Here is a 16,441-nt window from a genome sequence, read left to right on the forward strand (position 1 = left end):
CACCTAAAATGATGGAGCATCCAAACAAGTCCAGCTAAAACCTGGGATCAAGGTTCAAATTGTCATTCTAAATAAAATTTGCCCAATATAACAGGTCAAGTTAAATGTCTAGCTGACTACAGCAAGACTGCAACAAAATAAACTGCACCATAATTTTTTATGTTGAACCTTAGCTTGGCAAACTACAGAAATAATTAGATGGATAAGTGACTAACCAAAGGCTAGCTGCCAGGCAGTGCTGGTTACTTTACAGCACCTTTGACACACAACCAGGTGAGAAAGAAGCCAGGACTGGGCAGATAACTGAATGCCACCAGGGAAGACCATAAGGAAATTTAGAAAAAGAAAAAAGGTGTTTAATATATTTTATTGGCATGACGGCTTTTCAAATGCAAAAGCATGACACCAAAATTTTCACATACAGGACTAAACCAGTCCAACATTTCAAGCCTCACGAAGGAGCAGGTTATTTTCTGTAAAACAGTGGACACATACTGTACATGTGCATGACATTTGAAGACAAAAAGCAGGCTGCTTCTCTTTACTTGGTGTAGGTAGGTAGGTCAAAGAAATTACTACTGTCAGTGAGTTTTTCATTTCAGCAGAGCAGACATCAGAAGAATAGCATCTGTGCCCTTAAGCTTAACAGCAGAATGAAAAACTACTCTCTCTTTTCCCCTTCTTCACCCTCCCTCCGCTTTACGAAATGATGTGGTGGTAGGCTTCCTATCTCCTGCAAAGGTTTCTAGCCTTCAGCTTGTCAAAACTTAGGTGTCTTTATCTGATGCTAGAAAGTGAAAACAGCTTATAGACAGCTATTTCAAGGAGCAGCATTTATGGCAACAACTTCAATCTTACAAAATCTAGTTTAACTGTGACTAAATAAAAAAAGAGAAGTTTATGAAGGCCTAATTTTTCCTTTACTGTGACAGCTGTATTTATTAGGAAAAAGCAGAGCAGCCAAAAGCACTGTGCTCCCCTCTGCTTTTTACCTGGTACATAAAGCTTTAATTAGGATGTATTTACAGCATGTTACCAAAGTCAGTGTTCATAGGAAAATTCAGACTATAGGCTTTAATTTTCTGTCATTTCCAAACACAAAAAAAGAGGAATTTTTAAACTAGAGAGCTAAGGCTGTATGAAGTAGAAATCAAGTTAAACCTTCCACTGAAGGTGAGCAGAGCGTCGGCCTTCCTCTTTCCCCAAGAAATAAATATATAAATCTTTGACCTGTACAAATCACATTAATACTAGATGTAAGTTAGAAGACTCCCTCTTGAAAAAAGAGACAATAAAGTAGAAGCAAATATGGACAATCTACATCTGTCCATCAGGCTTCAGAGCAAACACGGCTCTGCTTCACACAGACCACAACAGTTAGACCTTGGGGCTTAATCCTGCTTCTGGGCAGGACAAGGTGACCAAAGGTGAACTGAACTCAGTAAACCAGAAACCACCTGCTAAAGTCTGAATTTATGCAACCTGCAAAAAAATGGGGAAATACAGTTTTCCACAGAATTACAACAATCTATACCACGGAAGAAATAACGTAGAAAATTAAGCGTATAACTTTACATTATTTCTCAGGATTTAGTCAAGGATCCTGCATAATCATTACCAAACAGCACAGAAAGCAGGCATTTATTCTAGTACTGCTAGAAACACGGAATCTGAGGCAAAGCAGGATATATAGTAATTCTTCTTCTTCTTCCAGAACAGGTAAGTGGTGAAATAGAACAGTAACGAGTCTTCCTCACTGAGCACTTTGAAAAGTCACTCTGAGTTTGTTTACATACCTTTTGATTTTTTTTATTCACTCTAACAAACACTGAACTTCAGCTACATTTAGTCTGCAGACAAATGCTACTTGTGATTAGTTTTGTATCACTGAACTGTGTTCCAGTTCAGCCCTTCTTTATACTAGGAATGACATTCTTATGAATGTAAGGGGTGGTGGTGTTACATTTATAAATAATCGATTCATAAGTAATAATTATATTAAATATGCATATATATGAGAGAGCATTAAGGGAAAGGGAATACATTTCGATCAATCTCTTTGAAAGTAAGGACTAATGAGTTTTTTCTACAGATTTACACAAGGTCTGCAACTAGCTCTTTCTAATACTTCAGTTTTTTTCATGTATGCCAAAAAAGACTGAGACTGCTTTAGACAGAAAACACTCGAAAGTTAAAGTAACGAGCAATACAGAGGGCAAATAAGAATACCCAGTTTTCCTCAAAATAGAAAACCATAAAGATGGTGAGTGAAACCAAAAGTTGATTACTTTAAAACCAATTACTTTGAAGAACTTTTAAAAATCAAGTTCATAGAACTCACTGTCTTGAGAGAGAAAACAGAGACCAAGATTATGTGTTAGTTAGAATGTATTTTCATAAGAAATAAATGCCTTATACTTCAGAATATAAAACTACTATCCTTCTCTGGCAAATCCATGGCTGGCTGCATGAATCCCCGCTCTGCCGGGAGCACCACCTGCTCCTCCGCAGCCTGTAGCAGACGGCACTTTCTGAAAGCAGCAGCATGAAGTGATGAAACCACCAAGATTACTCAAGTGCTTAAAGCTGACGCTTAAGTGCAGTGAGATCCACAACCTGCACGATCAATTTTTAAGATAAAAACTGACTATGTGGGCCACTGGTGTGGTTTCACACCTATTCCTTCTTCCCATCTTGGGTATTTTACTGTCAGAAGCCTTTTTTGGCAACTGGCATTTTCTAGGAGTTGTCTCTGTATATTCTTAATGGCAGGATCTAGCATGTCAAAAGTCAGGTTGGAGGACTGCATTTAGAAAGCACTACCCATCAAAGAGATGAAGGAGCATATTTGATTAAGGATGATCTCATCTTCTTCAACTATATAAAAATTCACAGCTACAATCTTCAACCCTTTTTCCCTAGACAACATTATTCTGAAACACGAAAAGAGATCAAGAAAAATGGGCAGATTGGTGGGCTGAGTGACTGCACAAAGGCAGCTCCTGAAGAAGTCGTTATTAGTTAACTCTACTTTTATCTCTGACATTCTCCACACATTCCCACGTTAGCAACCACTAAAGGATGACAACTAAAAAGAACTGGAAAAAGATGGAGGGCAGCATTGCCCTAACTTAAAAAGAGTACCAATGCCAAGTTTAGTGCAAGAACACACTCTCTCCATGCAATTTACTTCTGTGAGAAAAGACCTTCTTCAGGCAAAGCCCAGGATTGTTCTGAACAAAGTGAATGTAGCCTGGGCATCTCTCTGTTGGGTCAGTAGCCTGAAGAACTTGAAGAATTTGCATTACAAAAAAAAATAAAAATAAAAAATGAAGAGAACTGTTGAGAGATGGTATTTAGGAACTACTTCTCTGGCAGGTAATACCAAAATATTCTCTTCTACTGAAGACACACTGTAAGTACCAAAAAAACCAGGTGGGTTACATGGGAATATGTTCTTTCATTTAGCGTGTGAGTAGTGGATCTATTGAAGACAGATGAAAGAACAGTTCCTAGCTTTAGCAACCAGCTTTATAAGTGTGTCATATTTTGGATTCCAGCATTGGTCTTGGGCTACCTCCTTCCCCCGCATAGAAAAGCATCTCGGAAACAACCAGTGCCATTTCTTTGGTGTAGAAATTTGCATATGTGATGAGTATGCCATGCTGACAGAACACCTCGAGAACAGAGGTGCTACCAACTTGTCAGCGTAAATCAGCCAACACTACCCCCCATGACTGTATGTTCGTTACTTTTTTTATTCACTTTGATCATTAAGACTGCTCTGTATGAACAGAACATTTGCAGTTGGTATAAGGAAATGGTACACTTGTAGTCAAAGTAGTAGATTTTTCCAAAAGTTACACCTAGGCAATATTCTCCTCCATCTAGAAGCATAAAAGGATCGTCTGAGGCTTCTCAAAAATCTTGGGTTACTCAGACCCTCAAAATCAACAGTTGCAGCATTTGACAATGGCAGGTCAAAATATCAGTTCCTCTCTCATAAAGAGAGATGTAAGGCTGCAGTCATAAAAGATGAGAAAAGTATACGTGTTATCAATCGACTATCATAAATATCAGACCATCTTTTAAATTATAAAGCTATGACCACCAATTAAGGAAAATGTCTGATGTATTTTGTTCATCTGCTTTTCACTAAAGCTGATCAAGCAAGACCACTACTAAAGTTGATCAAGCAAGAGCACTAAATGCTTAGGAGAATATTACATTTTAAGGAAATTTCTGCTTAATTTTCAGCACATTAACTGCTCAGATTTTGTTTTTTCATTTTTTAAGTAAGTAAAAACATCCTCTCACCAAGTGAGCTAACTATCATGTCAGCAAATAAATAAGCAACCCGCGCAATAAATGAGGTCTGGTCTTCACATATTTTAGTACTTGTTTGTTTACAAGGACATGCTACCCTCCGTCAAAGAGGGTATACATGCCTGCAAATGTTTCTCCAAGTGGTTGGATTGACATATCCAGTTTCCATATTAACAAGGAAAAAAATAAAACTGGGCTCTTCGTTTTATTGTTTTTATCGTTCTTGCATTAACAAGAGTGTCTTATACTTCATTATGCTAACACTAATATGTCTGTGTTAGAAAGAATAGTAATTACTTTAGTGACGTGTTGTCTACCTATAGTAGCTGACTTATCTATAAAGAATTAGTACTACTACAATTACAACTCAGCAATAGTCAGCGTTAAGAGTGACAGCAAGAGGACTGAAGCAGGACTATTGTTTGAAGAGATTTAGTACAAGTCACGTAACTAGTCCTTTACTACATGGCAATGTGCAAAGAGATCACAGGCTAAGTGTGCTACTACCCACAGTACTTACCTACTTCTGTAGATTACTGTGTAACTACACTTAGTAGGTCCATATGCAAATACCATGCAGCCTGCACTGAAGTTTAGAACATACAAATAATTACAAATAATCATGAAAGGTCAGCTCTGCCATGACATGATACTCACCATGGATTTTTTTGTTATCTTGGCCTGTTTCCCTTCCTCCTATTACAAACCCCAGCCAAGGTCCTGAGCTGGGCACACTGATTCAGTATTTCCAGCTGGCAGAGTTTCTGAATCTTGTCCATTAATTTAAAGGTGATATCCACCTTTGATACCCTCAGGTGAGATGCAGAAGGGAGACCTCACCTCCTTGTTCCCCGCTTGTATAAAATCTTTTTCTTTCATAAGATGCTGTGTCTAGAGGTACGCATCTCTAGACTTTCACTAACTTGGTCCAGCACAAAATGCGTGGCAGAACTTAAGGCTTTTGCCATGATACAAAATGTTTGTGGATTTACTCCACATAATTGTTAAGAGACCTGCAAGAAAGATTGCCCAGAAAGTTTGTGGAGTCTCTGCCATTGGAGATACTCAAAAGCCGTCTGGACATGAACCTGGGCGATCTGCTCGAGCAGGGGTTTGGACAAGATGACCTCCAGAGGTCCTTTCCAACCTCAGTCATTCTGTAGTTCTGTGAAAGATGAAGTTCGAGTTGATTCTGGTTTAAGTATGGAAAAACCAACCGCACAAGGAAATAACCCCTGGATAGTTATCTTTGAACCACCAGTTCTTTGAAGCGATAGTAAAAATTACTCAACTGTTAATGCAGGAGAAATATTTCAGCATTATGACAAAATTGCTCTTGGGTGCAATTTGATTTAATGTTTTGACGTTATCTCCTCTAGTTTTCACACCCCTTCAGAAACACTGCTAGAAAAGTTATTAACAGTGACTGTCAACCACTTCCTTATATTAATGCAGCAAGGTTTTGAGAAGAAACTTCACTAAAGGAAATCTACATCCTATAGATTTAGTCCAAGATGCTTGCGGATCATGTTTTCATAGAGTTATTGTGAAGATACAAAAGCAGATTATGCTAATCATTTCACAGCCCAAAACTCAGCGTCAAATGTAAAACAAATATATCCTTACTGATTAGGTGAGGTGGGTTAAAAGTTGATTAAAACAATTTCAAAAACATGTAACAAAGCAACTACAAATGACTATTCTTAGATCTGAAAACACACATAGAAATGCAACACATGCCTAACATCTTAAAAATTCAACAAACAAGCTGAAGCTCACCTGAGACTGCGAGATCGAGGCCTCAAGGCTGGAGAATGACGCCCTTCCTCATCAGTGATGCTCTCAGTACTGAAATGCTTTGTCAGGAAATGAAGTTCATCTGCCGTGGGCTGAAAGGGCAGCTGGTGCAGCTTCTCCTGAGATGAGCATGATGACTGAGTACAGAAAAAAATACAGAAAAGAAATGCACTAAACGCATGCATAGGGGTCAGCTAATGAATGGAAGAGGAACGGATTCTGCCAGACACTGCACACTCCAGCGGAAAAGAAAGCTATTTATCAGACCAGGTGCCTCTTTTTATTGTTCTCATTAGGCTAAGCCAACCCTTACATACAATGACAGAGCTGGTGAGATCAGGAAAACTTCGGGAGAAGGCTAGGGAACCATTACAGCTGATCATGCAGGTAATTTACTATCGGGAGACAGAAAAGAAGGTACGTGAGTACCAGAGCTACTCTGGGAAGGACAAGGAGGTTCCTGGAGTGGTGAGCAACTTTCTTTCCTTTTCCCTCATGCTCTCTTAGCTCAGGAGTTTCACTGGCATGCAGAATGCTATGGAGCTGTGTAGACATGAGAGGTTTTGCTGATTATTGGCTCTCATCGGAAATTGTTATTGTAAATGATCAGGATTTTATTTCTCCCTTCCTTTATCCGTCAGGCTTTTTCTCTAACCAAGTAGGCAATAATAAATTGGAAGTAGCTGTCTTTGCAGAGTTGTAAGATTAACAGTTTCTTGTTATAAACAGCTTATTAATCTTTAAATAAATTGATGCATTTATGACACGTCCTATGATAATGCTGGATATGAAACTGTTAATTTTTGAACCTCAAGAAACCTGAGATTAAAGCAAGTATTTGTGGGAAGTGTTAATAAAATCTAGTATTGGATGTACTAAGGGAAAAAGCTGTAGTTCAACTAGTGAATGCATTTTTTCTTGTGTGATTTTTCAATGCCCCTTTCCATTTTACAATAGAAAATATATTAGAAATATATTATAAAATGTATTGTGTAAGGACAAATTAAAAAAACTATTTGAAAAGAAAAGAAAAAAAGAAATAAGTGCTGAATAACCAGAGTAGCACTGAATAACACCAGTGGGCCTATTAAAAACATCATCCTAATCTAAGTTCTAAGGTTGGAACTGGAACATTGATCTGATGAAATTAATCAGGTACACTGTTCCAGTGGAAAAACTTTCCCTTTTGCTACAATGACCCTCACCCAAACTGGAAAGCACCACATCCTAGTACCAGAAGTATTGGTAGGAGGGAACTATACAGGTCATACAACCTGTATGACCAAAGAATTAACCCGCCTAGCATGCTTTTCTAGACTTACTTGCTGTTGATGGGTTTTGGAAAAGAGAGCTAAGCAGTATGACCAAGCAATGAAAGCCAAATGCTGACAAGGCTTTTCATCAAGTCCTGCATGTTTGTAATGTTGATAGCAAAGAGAAAATACTCTGAAATCACCTAAAATAGGTACATCCAAATTTATCAAGAAGAGCTACACTTGAACTGCATTAAAACTAATCAGATTGTTGCAGATCCTAGCACGGTCTTAGCCAAACCTGAGATGGAGATCTGAATGTGAGAACTTACAGACCTAACGATCATATTCTTTGACAGAAATATAATTGGCAACAGACCCTAGATCCACTCCCTTTGCACTGCACAGAGGTATTTACAGAAAAGAACCCCCTTCAAAGCCTTGGGACATGCAAAAACTCCCCAAGTGTGGCTCGAACCAGAAGCCACCACTTCCAATGTTTTTCTTCAGGCAGGTCTAGGTGCAGGGATCATGTTGGGAAGTCATCTCCATCACAGTGTCCACACAGTGATGATTATCCAGATGGTGTATCAGCTTACACTGGTCTAATCCACACTGAAGCCAAGACAGAATCTGGGTATTTGATAGCCCCTACGCCCACAACTGTTCTGCTGTGCACATTACTTATGCCAAATACAGGAAAGGTTCTCTCCCTGTAGTACAGAATAACGCAAGCCCTGTTTGACTTTCAGAGCCTTCTCTGATGTCTTCCTTTGCGTTTTACACAATACAAGACGCAGGAAGTACCTGCCTATGAAAAAACATCAAGTTTTCAAAGAAAAGGTACATGTCAGCTGACATCCCATTCATGATGAATAACACAGATCCTGCAACAGAGCAGGAAGCGCTACAGACAGTGTCTTACAAACCTGCATTAGTGGGTACTCTAGTACTGGCATTACAAATACATGTCTTATTCAAAACAAAATTAAACTACAACTACCACATTAAGGAAGGTTAGCACATAGTTACTAGAGTTGGGGGGCCGGGGGGGTGGGCGGGGTGGGGAAATCAAAACTGGTAGTCTAGAAAAAGCAGTAAAAACTTTATGTCTCCCAACAGTAGTATCACTGGGGAAGCAATGCTAGTCAACTCATGGATGACCCAACAAAAACTCCCTCCACTTTCTCTCCCTAAAAGCAATAAAGCAATCGGATCACAAAGTTTGTAATTCCAGAGAATAATTAAAGAAAGCCCTGAAGAAAAAGACCATTATGAGAAACTAACTTCCCTTGGCCAAGGGCTTCTCTAGCAGTCTTAAGGTGTACAGCCTTTCATTGAAAAAGCGTGAAAGCAAAGTGAAACACTTCTGAAGTATTGATCTTTAAATAATCACATCACTGTGTTCAATTTGCAGCAGACTAAACAGACTAACACAAACATCCCCCTGGTGTCTTAATTACAGATGCAGATACTCTTCTTCAGTAAAAAAATTCAAGCTAATACTACCGTAGCTTATATATTAACCCTGCATCTAGAAAATGAATAGCAGATTAGATGTTTAAAAGTAGTATGTATTAGTCCATTCAACTGACTGTTCTATGTTCATGTAACCTGAAAGAAGGTCTTCTCCAGCTTTTTCGGTGTTGGTCTGATGATCTGTATCTGGTCTTCATGATTTGTACGAAAAGAGTAAATGCGTATTTTTTAAAAGCGTCGCCCTTCATTTGGAAGCAAAAAAATAAAGCAGTATCTACAGGCTTCCACTGAGTTTAGATTAGGTGAATGTCTTGGTTTTTTCAGCTGGTTGGTTGGTAGAGCAGCTATGACCACAGAGATGCAGGTCAGCTCTAACTGCCATACAGAAACTAAGCCCAGCTGAACACAGAACTGACACTCTTCTTGATATTTCATTTCCTACTGACACATACAACAGAAGGAACATCTACCAGCTTCCTTCTACCTTGCTTGAAAAAGAAATGGAACCTTGAGGACTGATCACACCAAATGGAAGCCCAAAATTCTAAACTCACATCTGTGGCACTAATTCATTGTGCCCTTTTGACAAGCCCCTTGAGTACCTCTTACTTCAGTTTTAAAGTCTATGCAGGAATAATACTGCTTATCAACTTCAGAGGTGTTACTCAGATAAATTCAAATTAATTCTGATCTACAAAATACTATGATAATAGTATTGTTACAGAAAAATAATAAGTAGTATTGGATTAGAAATGTAATATTAAGTTTAATAGCAAGAATTGCATCACTGCTTACTAAACAGCCCATTTCAATGTCTTTCTGAGACTGTAACGCTGAACCAGCAAAAGAATAAGAGGTGAGAGACTCGGCCATTCAGAGAAAAAAAGTCTTGGAATGACAGGTTTTAACCTGTTTCCTGCAGGAAGGTGAAATCAGATCTATGTATGACTATCACTTCATGCTTCTCATTATACCACCCAGTTTTCTGTTGCTTACAATACTTATAATACTTACACCATTTGAACTGATGCTTTCTGTGAGACATATCTAACTCAGATTTCTTGGGTTGTTTGTTTTTTCCCCTAGAAAAACGTCAATCAAAATGATCTAGCTATTTCTGGGAACATAACAAGAGACAAACATACTTACTTTCCCATGTCAGAAAGCTGAGAACTTTCTAAAAGTAGCTTTAATGCCCCTATTTCAAAGCAAGGACTTTTAAGTCCAAAAGTTAGGGGTTTTGTTAGTTTTGCTCTCTTCGTGGACATCTCCCCAAGGGCTGGTCAAACTATAAACTCTTCAAAAACTACTGATCACACCCACAGGTAAGAAGGACTTAAAAACTCTGCAGGCAGTTTGATCTCCAAAGGTGTCATTTTCACAGGCATCTTGGAAGCTCTCACAGTGACTACCCATGATCAAACTATTTGGGTGTCATCCATACAGAAAGTAACTGTACCTGCTGCATGCTCTCATAACTTGCACCCAGAAGAGGACTTAGCCATGGCTTATACCCAGGAAGATTTAATCTAAGACTATGAAGGCAAAAGCAGAGCTCATTTCTAACAGTTGCTCTCAGGTGCTTGAATATATAATATTCCTTGGCAGCAAAACCAGCAGCATCTTTTTCATGTTGATGACAAAAACTTCTTCCACATTTTTTGTGCTCGTGCCCATATATCTGTACACACACATACCGAGACCTCTCCCACAGGAGACTGAAACCAAGTCACCTGCCTTATAAGTGGACAAAAAAACCCCAAAACCAACCCTCAAAACCAACAGTCTTGAAGGACAAAAGATAACAATTGTGGAAATTTTGCAAACTAGAGTCTGTGGGATTGTGTCTGAACACATGAAGCTACAGAGATGAGATTAACATTGCAAAATCAAATTTCAATATCAATTTATACTAAAAGGGAACTGCTGACACCAAATTCTTCTCCTGTTAGATAGATTGATTTTAACACTCATCTCCTAAGAAACTGTGATGATAAATTTGTGTTTTTAGAGGTACTGGAAAGTTTACGGATGAACTTAACAGCACACAAGAACAACAATACTGCATTCAGTGTAACATTTGTATAGTATGGAGTATTGAGTCCTAATTAATGCAAGTATTAAATTTTTTAGGAACATACCTTAAATAGTATATATAAAACAAAACGATTAGTAGAAGTATTATGGAAAGAGGCAGTGATACGTGACCACACAGTTGCAGACACTCACCGTAACACACATACAGAAGTGTGTTACATTAAGTTTGTACAGGTAGCCTCAACATTTCTAATTTTCCTATGCTTGGCTTTGCAAGATTGTTATGTGGACAATCACAACATCTAATTAGCATAAACTAAAAAATAAGATTCATTGTATGAAGTATCTGAGAGTTACAAGGGTTAACACAGTGCTGCTACCTTACTGGTATTAATGACATACTAACCTTTTGAAAGTACAGAAATCAAGCAAACTGTGGCCACTCTTTCTAATGACTTGTAAGAAAATGAAAAGCTTTATTAGGATTCAATTACTGGTTTTTCAATTCAATTAGGTTCAAATTACTGGAATTGAGTAACACATGTGGATTATCAGTTTTTCTTTCTGCTAGCCTGACAGCAGAGGTTTTCATACTAAGAACTTGAAAGCAGATAGGAATTTAATTTTGCAGTTATAAAAAAGCTGAGAGCTGGCCTGTAATTATGCACTATCACTTAGAGTCCTTCTGAGGCACTGTGCCTCTCAACTGACCAGTTGAGCCAAGTGCTGCACTGGGATTTCACCAGTGCTACAGGCAAAGTGCAAGATGATAGGAGCTGGGAAATGGAAGAAAAAGCAGCAGAACCAATAATTAAAATAATTTTAAAAAATAATTAGTATATTAAATAATGTTAGCAAAACAATGAAGAAAGATCAGATATTTTAGTAAAGACTCAGAAGCTGATTTGTTAGGGTGTATTTGTACAAACTGAATTGCTTGGAAAAGTCTGTGTCACTTACTGAAACTGTTGAACTGGGAGTGTTTGTTCCATATCCAGATGAAGGAAGGGAGGCCAAGGACCAGCGGCGTCCATCCGTTCTGGGGAAAAGAAGTAAGGGAAATTACTGTCATGGATAATGTGGCTAATTCTTGGGGGAAATAAGCATACTGCCCCTCCCCCCAAAATCTCTTAACCTCATGTTTTTATTAAAGCCTCAATTTATTCAGATAAATCAGGTATCATATTTACAATGACCTTTGTGAAAAAGCAGCTAGGGTAAGTTTTAAAAGCAAAAGTAAGTGACTTTGGAAAAAATAAAGCCAATGAGCATCAGATTCCTGCATTAAGTAAAGGCTTTGTAAATGCTACCAGTTGTGTAAAAATTGGAGTTTCTGAAACAGATAAGTGAAATCAGCTCATTTCAAACTTCTTTGAAAAAGACTTATGCGGTTCCTTGTCTTCCAAATAAAAGTTTAAAACTGAGGGGAAAAAAATCGTATTAGATCAAGAATCAACTGAAAGCTGACTGGTTTTTTTACCTGGTCAGAAGGCATACTGCCTAGCACATCACCTGACACAGCTGGTGAATTAAATCCACTACAGCAGATCTGAACAGAGCCAAGGGGTCCACTCAAAATACAGAGGAGACAGCAATCACAGAAACCTCACCTAGGGCCTCTTTCTTCTCCAATCAATATAACAGTAGTAGTTATTTCCCTATTGTAGCCAAAGAAACATGACCCTCAGAGAAAACAGCCAAAACATCCTGGAGATATTGCAGAGAAGGTCTTTTACCAACATCAAAACTGAGGAACTATACGATTCCTTTGAGGAGAATCAGTATTGCCTCCCTGAAACCACCAAAACCTCCAAAACCCGCCTCGGTGAGGATGAAAACAGAACCACATTCAGCTCAGTCTCACAGCGCTTTTTCTGCCTCTGATTTCATTTCAGTCTCGCATGCGTTTTGTGTCCCATAATGGACAAATGTGTCCTGTTGCAGATGGGATGGATGTTAAAGTCATCTCTTCCTCACATCAGTTTCCTTTTTCTTTTTTCTTTTCTTACAGCAGATTATCAGTAACTGGCCATAAAGTGAAGCTGAATTAGAACAGTTCACCATTCTAAGTTACTTTGGAAGGACTGCGGGGGTGGGGTTGGTACATGTAGATAAAGTACATTTATGTATTTATCCTATAAAATAGGATGTTTGGTACAGGTCTGAAATAGTGCTTACTGCTTTTAGAAAACGCAACTGTTGCCATCTTCACAGTAATATTTCTCATCTCACTATCCACACCCATGAAGCCTCATTTTAAGAAAAAAGTTCAGTGCACACCCAGACATAAATGCCTGTTTATGTTTTTTCCAGACCTGGCTCCTTTTATTTTCAGGCACTGATACGCACTAATAATCTTTGTCATCTATCTTAGAATGAGAGGGAAATAAACTCACTGTTCTACATCACTGAAAGAATATTACGTCAAAAGAATTTTTAAAAACACTCATGCTTCATGCATTTTAAAAAAAAAATACTCAAGCTGTAATGCAGATTTCTATTGCATGCATATGTTATAGCTAAACCCCATTTAGCCACAGGTGATTTCTTTGGCAAGACAATTACACGTAAAAGAACAATCTCAAAAAATTCCAAGAGAAATGAAATTCCTTTCTTATCCCTGAAAAACAACAAATAGCAGCATTATAAAGTCACTGCATGATGTGGTCAGACGATCTTCATGCAGGTTCTTGTAAACATACAGGGGTACTGGGGTCTTCGTTTAGGTCATTGATTCAACCTCAGTTTGGACATTCAGTCCCAAAGCAAGACCGTATGTTCCTGTCTCCTCAAGCACTAGACGAGAATGCACAAGTCACTTATCTTTTTTGCAAAAGGAAAGCCTAATCCCTTTTTTTACTGAGTTGCCTAGACCGTGTATTTGAATTACATCAGAACTTTCATTTTGACAAAGTTTAAAAAAATATAATCTTTCTCAATTAGAAAATTACAGGACACCTCTTCAATGCTTGGGCTATTTTCTGCTGATGCAATCTGTGCAAGCAATGCGCTATGCAGTCAGGACAACACATACCAGCTCTAGTCTAGCAGAAAGAAGTGGGACCAGAGTAGAATCAAAGGCAGTGGGAAAAAGACTTTAAAAGAAAATTCCTCCTTCATTTACGCAAAATGTTTCAAAGTTACTTCAGTGTTTTGTTAATAAATACATTTTTAGAAAGACCTCATGCAATATTGCATCAAGAAAACATACCTGGAAAGAAAGTTTTAGGTCTTTTATTAATTGTAGACCCTTTGCTAGCACAATAAAAACTTGCAAGCAACAGATTTTGCCTTTAAAATAGCATTTTAATTACTTAAGGAGGTATTTTTATGGCACTAAATGTTATTTAATGAACAGTAGATCAATTTCAAAGCAAGAAGGTGCTAGAAGAACAAGGCATCTCCTCCAGAGCGCTGTTTATCATTTTACGCCAAAATGCAAAGGTTTCCTGTTTTGATTACCACAGAACAGAAGCTGAATGCCTAAATGGGGTTATTACAGCATGAACTTGTTAGGGACGCAGGCTCAGCTGCACAGAAGCGTAGTTCATACACACACACAAACAGTAGCAATACCATACACGTTACCTGTCTGCTCTGTGTCCATGGCTGTATGGGAGAAATTATACAATGACAGTGAGAGAGGGAGAAGGAAAAGATGCATACGATTTCTGAAATAAACTTCATCTGCTGTCACTGGTATTCCATTAAGATCAGTTTTAGTGCACATGAACAGAATTAACCATACATTCCCTTATACAAACGGGAGGATTCCTGAACACGCTAACTTTGTGGCTATGACACAATGATTGAAAGGGTGTCTAGCAAGGGATTTATGATTAATCACTACTCAGACTATGGACAATCTTGCAGTACATTGTAGCGAAACTGGCTTTACAATAAAATGAGTTTTCCAAATGTATTTCCTACTCTGTTCCAAAAATCAACTCATCACGGGGCTACAATGAAAGAATGGAAATCACAAACAATGTCCGAACAGGGTAATAAATGAAGAAATTACACCAAATATAAAAGGCAGAAAATCAGCAACAAATCACTTCTGTGAAGGCAACGGGACAAAATCAGGTAAGAACCATCTCTTAAGACCCATGCAATGCCGTTCAAAAGAGTACAGTGAAATACCCATTTGTCTGGGGTAACAGAGCACCACATTTGCAATTACTTAAAGCGATCATATAGAAGTTATTCTGATACCACTATGTGATAATCTAATAAATACATATTGGTACTGCTAGCATAGCTATTCAGGGTGTAATGCAAGTAAAAAATAGAAACAAGTTTCTAAAACAAGCTGTGCTTAAGTGTTCTTTTCAATGACAGAAGTACAGAGAGCAACATGCATACTGTCAAATGAACCACAGTATTTGACAGGACAGACTATACTCATCTATTTCATTAAAAATTAGATTTTAAAAGTGAAAAAGTATGAAAGAGTACTCTTCAGAGTTTTATTATTAGAACATTTATTTGCTGCTTGAAATTTTAGAAAGCAGTGGTACTTAAAACATCAAATTGAAGCAAGATGTGAAAAAAATATGTTTTTACAATGGTTTCAGCTGCAACTTTCCTCCTGTGTTCCAGGTTCCAGAACTCCAGATACTGTAAAAACCGGTAAAAAATCAGCTGATTTCAACAGAACTTATTGAATATGCCCAGCTCAGGCCCAGAGGCCTTTTTTTAAAATAAAGGTGAATACTACGAGTCCATTTGAAATGTTTTACCAGCAAGTAAAACACTATTTTTTCCCTTTAAGGCAATAGGAAAATATATATCCAGTCTGTCGCACTTCACACACAAGTATGAAGTTTTTTTCTTATGTAAGACCTGAAGACCAAAGTCCACTTCAAACAGTATTCAAGGACACCAGGTCTTCTAGCAAATCACCTCAATGCAAAAATGCTCCAGTATTACCTGCCATTCAGATAAAGGGTGTACCTTATTTCATCAAATCCTAACCCTTTATTCTGCTTTGAAGTTTTGAGCCCCATCCCTTTTCTAAGTAGCCCTCAAGCCAAATCTGTCATTCTCAGAAAACTTACTTCCTCTCAGGATGATCATGCGTCTCCCATTCCCAGATCATTTTAACACAGATTGCATTTTTTCACCCAAGGAAGAGTCTAGCAAATCCAAAATACCTTCCCCACACTTGAATCTAGCAATCCTGCTGCTATGCCCAAACCCTGCTTGGGATCTCTCTGTTTTCCCTGTTTATTTCTCCACATTTAACTTTCTGTATCATTATCCATTTCTGCCTATCTGCTGGGACACAACATTCAGTGCACCATTTGTCTGCTTCTCCCAGCTGTCTTTATTCTTTCTGTCCTATTCCTTACACTAAATTCATCACTACAGTATCAGATTTCTTTCCACCAGTTTGATATACAGCATGACCTGCATTTGTCTAGCATTCACTGCAGGACAGATGATAGCTTTACATTCAGGTCTCTCAATGCTGCTGCTCTTCTGGAGGTTCTTGTAAACCTGCAATTTCAATTATCAGCTATTTTCCTCATTAGAGCAATAATACA

The 16,441-nt window shown here is 38.1% G+C and overlaps 1 protein-coding gene across 13 annotated transcripts in view; it reads right to left on the reverse strand.

Annotated features, from left to right (window-relative positions):
• MAST2 (microtubule associated serine/threonine kinase 2) overlaps positions 1-16,441 on the reverse strand; it is a 194,344-nt gene that overhangs the window by 45,679 nt on the left and 132,224 nt on the right. For 11 of the 13 annotated variants that reach the window (XM_056355609.1, XM_056355603.1, XM_056355601.1 and 8 more), the window contains 3 exons: positions 14,481-14,501; positions 11,853-11,931; positions 6,106-6,260 (listed from right to left, as the gene is read on the reverse strand). In XM_056355609.1, the coding sequence (XP_056211584.1) occupies positions 6,106-6,260; positions 11,853-11,931; positions 14,481-14,501 (255 nt within the window). The remainder of the gene's footprint in view (positions 1-6,105; positions 6,261-11,852; positions 11,932-14,480; positions 14,502-16,441) is intronic. The other 2 variants (XM_056355602.1, XM_056355610.1) reach the window with 1 other exon arrangement.

The sequence above is a fragment of the Falco biarmicus genome, chromosome 11, assembly GCF_023638135.1.
Source record: "Falco biarmicus isolate bFalBia1 chromosome 11, bFalBia1.pri, whole genome shotgun sequence".
Classification (NCBI taxonomy): Eukaryota; Metazoa; Chordata; class Aves; order Falconiformes; family Falconidae; genus Falco; species Falco biarmicus.